General features: G+C 37.6%; 1 protein-coding gene across 3 annotated transcripts in view; it reads right to left on the bottom strand.

Annotated features, from left to right (window-relative positions):
- Positions 1-511: 511 nt before the first annotated feature.
- Positions 512-6,000, bottom strand: part of LOC120439390 (zinc finger protein 771-like) — an 844,755-nt gene continuing 839,266 nt past the window's right edge. For all 3 annotated transcript variants that reach the window (XM_039610337.1, XM_039610336.1, XM_039610335.1), the window contains one exon: positions 512-1,968. In XM_039610337.1, coding sequence (XP_039466271.1) covers positions 956-1,968 — 1,013 coding nt within the window. In that variant the 3' untranslated portion in view covers positions 512-955. The remainder of the gene's footprint in view (positions 1,969-6,000) is intronic.

Below are 6,000 nucleotides of genomic sequence, written 5' to 3'. Positions count from 1 at the left end.
TCTCACTGATACATAGGAGAAGCAGCAGATACATATCAAACAAAGAATTAAAATAAGCATAAAAGTACATAATGTAAAATCACAAGTGAAATGTTAACTAGAAGGAAAGGCAAGATTGAATAAGTGGGTCTTCAGTCGTGATTTAAACAATGCAATAGAATGAGAGGCGCAGATACCGAGAGGAGGTTATTCCACAGTGCACGGGGCAGCCAGAGCAGATGCATGGTCACCCCTGTAGCTTGCGCCGGAAGTAGTTCATAGCAGATCTAAGTGTTCTAGCAGGAGAATGTGGCCTAAGATGTTCACTAAGATAACTCTGAGCTAATTTATGAATAGTTTTGAAGGTAAGCAGTAATATTTTAAATTGAGTACTACACATGAAAGAAGAACAGCTTTCAGTGACAATAACCACCTGCAGCCACAAGATGGCAGTAATGTAAATAGATTAAATATTAAATGAAGGTGAGGAGCTTTATGATAGCGCTGTCTGAAATTAAAGGAGAGACATTGCTTTATTTTGGCACATTTTAATTTATCAGTATTGTTTTAAATATGACAGTGCAAGCTTGTCCTGATAGAACACCACTGTCAGAAACAAAGAAAAACTTGTGTAAAATAAGGCAGAACACTCTGTTATGCTGCTTTCACACATTTGAGATTACATCTTTGTAAGACAAAAATCTTAAAATCTTAATAAACCTTAAAAACACATGAACAACACTTAAATCAATGAAATTTAACAATGAACCAGCAGAACAGGAGCATACTGAACCTTAACCTTGGTGAAATGTAAGATTAAAGTTTTCTTGTAAATAAAAGAATATGGTAATAAACTGAACAAACAACCCCAAGATGTCTTTACTGTTGTGGATCTAAAATATTGACTTTAATATGGATCATCTCAGGTGTTCACCAATGACTCACGGTTTTCCCACATTTTATAAGTATGAACATTTTAACCAGTATGAATTCTCATGTGCTTCTGTAAGTGTATCCTCTGGGCAAATCTTTTCCCACATGTGCTACAGGAATATGGTTTCTCACCTGTGTGAATTCTCGCGTGTGTTTTGAACCCTGATGAGGTCACAAATCTTTTCCCACACGTGCTACAGGAATACGGTTTCTCACCTGTGTGAATTCTCTTGTGTATTTTGAATGCTGATGGGTCAGCAAATCTTTTCCCACACGTGCTACAGGAATACGGTTTCTCACCTGTGTGAATTCTCTTGTGTATTTTGAACGCTGATAGGTCAGCAAATCTTTTCCCACACGTGCTACAGGAATACCGTTTCTCACCTGTGTGAATTCTCGCGTGTGTTTTGAACCCTGATGAGGTCACAAATCTTTTCCCACACGTGCTACAGGAATACGGTTTCTCACCTGTGTGAATTCTCTTGTGTATTTTGAACGCTGATGGGTCAGCAAATCTATTCCCACATGTGCTACAAGAATACGGCTTCTCACCTGTGTGAACTCTTAGATGTCTAGTCATTTTGTATTTATTCTGCAAAGTTTTTCCACACACGTCACATTGTACAGACTTGTTCTTTGTGGCCTTTCTACTTTGACCCGCTGACACAGGAGTGTTGTCTACTCTCTGACTGCGACTTCTCTTTCTGTGTCTCTTTTTCAGCTCTGCATTTCTAGTAGATCCTGAGTGCACATGCCGATTTTCTTCATAATCTCGGCTCTCTGCTTCAGGAGAGCTGTGAGGAAGGAGCTGCTCACTGCTTGGTTCTGGTTCACTGTGGGAACTTTCCTCGTAAGCGGGTGTCACCATGAAGACATCAGCCTCCTGCTTCAGTCCAAGCTGCTCTCCCTCCTGACTGCTGCACCCTTCCTCCTGTTCCTCTTTAATCTGTGGAGGCTCTGGGTCCTTCTGGTCCAGACTGGAGTTCCTCTCCTGGTTACAGATCTGCTGGTCGGTAAAAATCTCCTCTTCCTCAAAAGCATGCTGCTGTTGGACATCTGAAGGCACAAAGGGGAAAAATGATAGCAAAACAAACATTTGAGAAAATATTTACTGTTTTTAGTTCTCACACTCTTATTAGCAAAGTTCAAAGTTCAACTTCATAGATAGATGTTCAATAGATGATCAACAGATATTGTTGTTTTTTGGTAAATGAATGTGGATGTCTGGATTGGCAACAGTTATAAGAAGGCATGCTGGGGCACAGCTCTTTCACACAGTGGTAAACGTTTTGACTGTGCTTGAAATGCCATGAAAACTCTCTTCTTGTCTGATAAATTTAGGTTTAGAAATTCTGAATTCCATATTTTCCAAAACAGAATACAATATTTATTCATACTTACCCAGACCTGTAAACTGTTCAAATCTAACCAAGAAAGATAGGCTTCAGATATCCTATGGCATTCTTTGTAGGAGCCGCTCTCTGTACCAGAACTGTGTTAAGGCAGCTAAAGCAGCTTTCCTATCAGATATTATTGAGACTAACAGCTACAACCCCTGAATGTTATTCAAAATTTGTAATTTACTGATAAATCCCTGTCCTGGATCGGCCTGAGCAATTTATTAATCATTTTATTGGAAAAGTTTTATTACTGAAGGCTTCACACCCTCACTCTCTTGTGTTGAATCCTGTTCCGGTTTTAGGATTCATGTCGACCTTTTCTCATTTTGAGGTGTTATCACTCCCTACTCTTAAGGGATTAACTGAACGATCGAGAAGCTCAAATTCTATGCATGATATCCTTCCATCCCGCATTATCAAGGAAGGTTTTGAGGAAATTGGGCCCTGCATCTTATTTTTTTATTTGACTTTTTAAATTTAATTGCTTACACAAATCATGGTCACAATACAAAATGAAAATGTTGCGATTATACATAAAAAATAAAGCGCAAAGTCAAAAAAAGAAAAAAGAAAAAAGGAAGAACCCCCCCCCCCTCCCTACCCTCCCTCCCGACCCGAGGCTCATGTAAAGAGAAACAAAACAAAACAAACAAAAAATGTATGTCACACATCTGGAAAATACGTTTTTATATAGTCAATAAATGGGTTCCAAGTGACAGAGAATTTTTGTTGTGATGAGAGAACTCTGTATCTACGTTTTTCCAGTGGTAAAAAGAAAAGCACCTCCTTTAACCATTGTATATATGAAGGAGCCTTATCAGACTTCCAGTGGAATAGAATGAGTCTACGGGCAAGCAATGAAGCAAATGCTATGGCATTTTCCTGAGATTTACTAATTTCGTATTGAGGTGGCATAACTCCAAAAATGCCAATGCGGAAATAAAGCACTAAATTTTGCACACTGATGTGAGATAATACTTTGAATATATTTACCCAGTAATTGTCCAGGTTAGGACAAGACCACATCACGTGACCCTCATTTGCTAGATTACACCTGTCCACACCTGGGACAGGCAGGATTGGCTTCTGGGAAAAAATTTTGAAAGCCTCTCTCTTGTATAATGAAGACGATGAAGAATTTTAAACTGAATTAAACCATGGCGAATGCAAAGGGAGGAGGTATGTACAGTGGGATGCAAAAGTTTGGGCAACCTTGTTAATAGTCATTATTGTATAAATCGTTGGTTGTTACAATAAAAATGTCAGTTAAATATGTATACATATATATATAGATATATATATATATATAGATATATATATATAGATATATATATATAGATATATATATATATATATATATATATATATATATATATATATATCTATATATATATATATATATATATATCTATCTATATATATATCTATCTATATATATCTATCTATATATATATCTATCTATATATATCTATCTATATATATATCTATATATCTATATCTCTATATATATCTATATCTCTATATCTCTATATATATCTATATCTCTATATATCTATATCTATATATCTATATCTATATATCTATATCTATATATATATATATATCTATATCTATATCTATATCTATATCTATCTATATATATCTATATCTATATCTATCTATATATATATCTATATATATATCTATATATATATCTATATATATATCTATATATATAGATATATATACACACACACACACACACACACATATACACATACATACATACATACATACATATGTATAGGAGACACACACAGTGATATTTGAGATGTGAAATGAAGTTTACTGGATTTACAGAAAGTGCGCAATAATTGTTTAAACAAAATCAGGCAGGTGCATAAATTTGGGCACTGTTGTCATTTTATTGATTCGAAAACCTTTAGAACTAATTATTGGAACTCAAAATGGCTTGGTAAGCTCAGTGACCCCTGACCTACATACACAGGTGAATCCAGTAATGAGAAAGAGTATTTAAGGGGGTCAATAGTAAGTTTCCCTCTTTTAGTTTGCTCTGAAGAGTAGCAACATGGGGGTCTCAAAACAACTCTCAAATGATCTGAAGACAAAGATTGTTCACCATCATGGTTTAGGGGAAGGATACAGAAAGCTGTCTCAGAGATTTAAGCTGTCTGTTTCCACAGTTAGGAACATACTGAGAAAATGGAAGACCACAGGCTCAGTTCAAGTTAAGGCTCGAAGTGGCAGACCAAGAAAAATCTCAGATAGACAGAAGTGACGAACGGTGAGAACAGTCAGAGTCAACCCACAGACCAGCACCAAAGACCTACAACATCATCTTGCAGCAGATGGAGTCACTGTGCATCGTTCAACCGTTCGGCGCACTTTACACAAGGAGATGCTGTATGCGAGAGTGATGCAGAGGAAGCCTTTTCTCCACCCACAGCACAAACAGAGCCGCTTGAGGTATGCTAAAGCACATTTGGACAAGCCAGCTTCATTCTGGAATAAGGTGCTGTGGACTGATGAAACTAAAATTGAGTTATTTGGGCATAACAAGGGGCGTTATGCATGGAGGAAAAAGAACACAGCATTCCAAGAAAAACACCTGCTACCTACAGTAAAATATGGTGGTGGTTCCATCATGCTGTGGGGCTGTGTGGCCAGTGCAGGGACTGGGAATCTTGTCAGACTTGAGGGACACATGGATTCCACTCAGTATCAGCAGATTCTGGAGACCAATGTCCAGGAATCAGTGACAAAGCTGAAGCTGCGCCGGAGCTGGATCTTTCAACAAGACAACGACCCGAAACACTGCTCAAAATCCACTAAGGCATTCATGCAGAGGAACAAGTACAACGTTCTGCAATGGCCATCTCAGTCCCCAGACCTGAATATTATTGAAAACCTGTGGTGTGAGTTAAAGAGAGCTGTCCATGCTCGGGAGCCATCAAACCTGAATGAACTAGAGATGTTTTGTAAAGAGGAATGGTCCAAAATACCTTCAACCACAATCCAGACTCTCATTGGAACCTACAGGAAGCGTTTAGAGGCTGTAATTTCTGCAAAAGGTGGATCTACTAAACATTGATTTCATTTCTTTTTTTGTGGTGCCCAAATTTATGCACCTGCCTGATTTTGTTTAAACAATTATTGCACACTTTCTGTAAATCCAATAAACTTCATTTCACTTCTCAAATATCACTGTGTGTGTCTCCTATATGATATATTTAACTGACATTTTTTATTGTAACAACCAACGATTTATACAGGGAAATAATGACTATTAACAAGGTTGCCCAAACTTTTGCATCCCAATGTAAACATGATTACACAGTTACACAATCATACCAAAACTCTGTCCTGATAGTTTCCACTTTCTCTTTCGTATCAGACATACTGAGACAATATTCGGGATAAATAACCATGAAAACAATTTATTTATTCAGTTTAGAGGTTTACACATCACATCATTATAATCATTGAGCCTGTTTCACTTGAATCGCCCACTTGATAGCGCAGTAGAGCAAATGAATCATCACAATGCTTCAAACCAGGAGTCGACCAGTTGGATGGAAAGCTTCAGTTCACCACCAGGCTTCATCTCACCATCACTAGTTTGAAGTCCACACTTTCGACCCACAGTGAAAGGGAGACTCTGGGTCGCTGCATCTTGCTGCTGTGTCGT

This window comes from Oreochromis aureus, linkage group 3 (genome assembly GCF_013358895.1).
Source record: "Oreochromis aureus strain Israel breed Guangdong linkage group 3, ZZ_aureus, whole genome shotgun sequence".
In the NCBI taxonomy this organism is placed as follows: Eukaryota; Metazoa; Chordata; class Actinopteri; order Cichliformes; family Cichlidae; genus Oreochromis; species Oreochromis aureus.
Note: the sequence above shows the minus strand (reverse complement) of the source record. Positions and strands in the feature narration are given on the sequence as shown.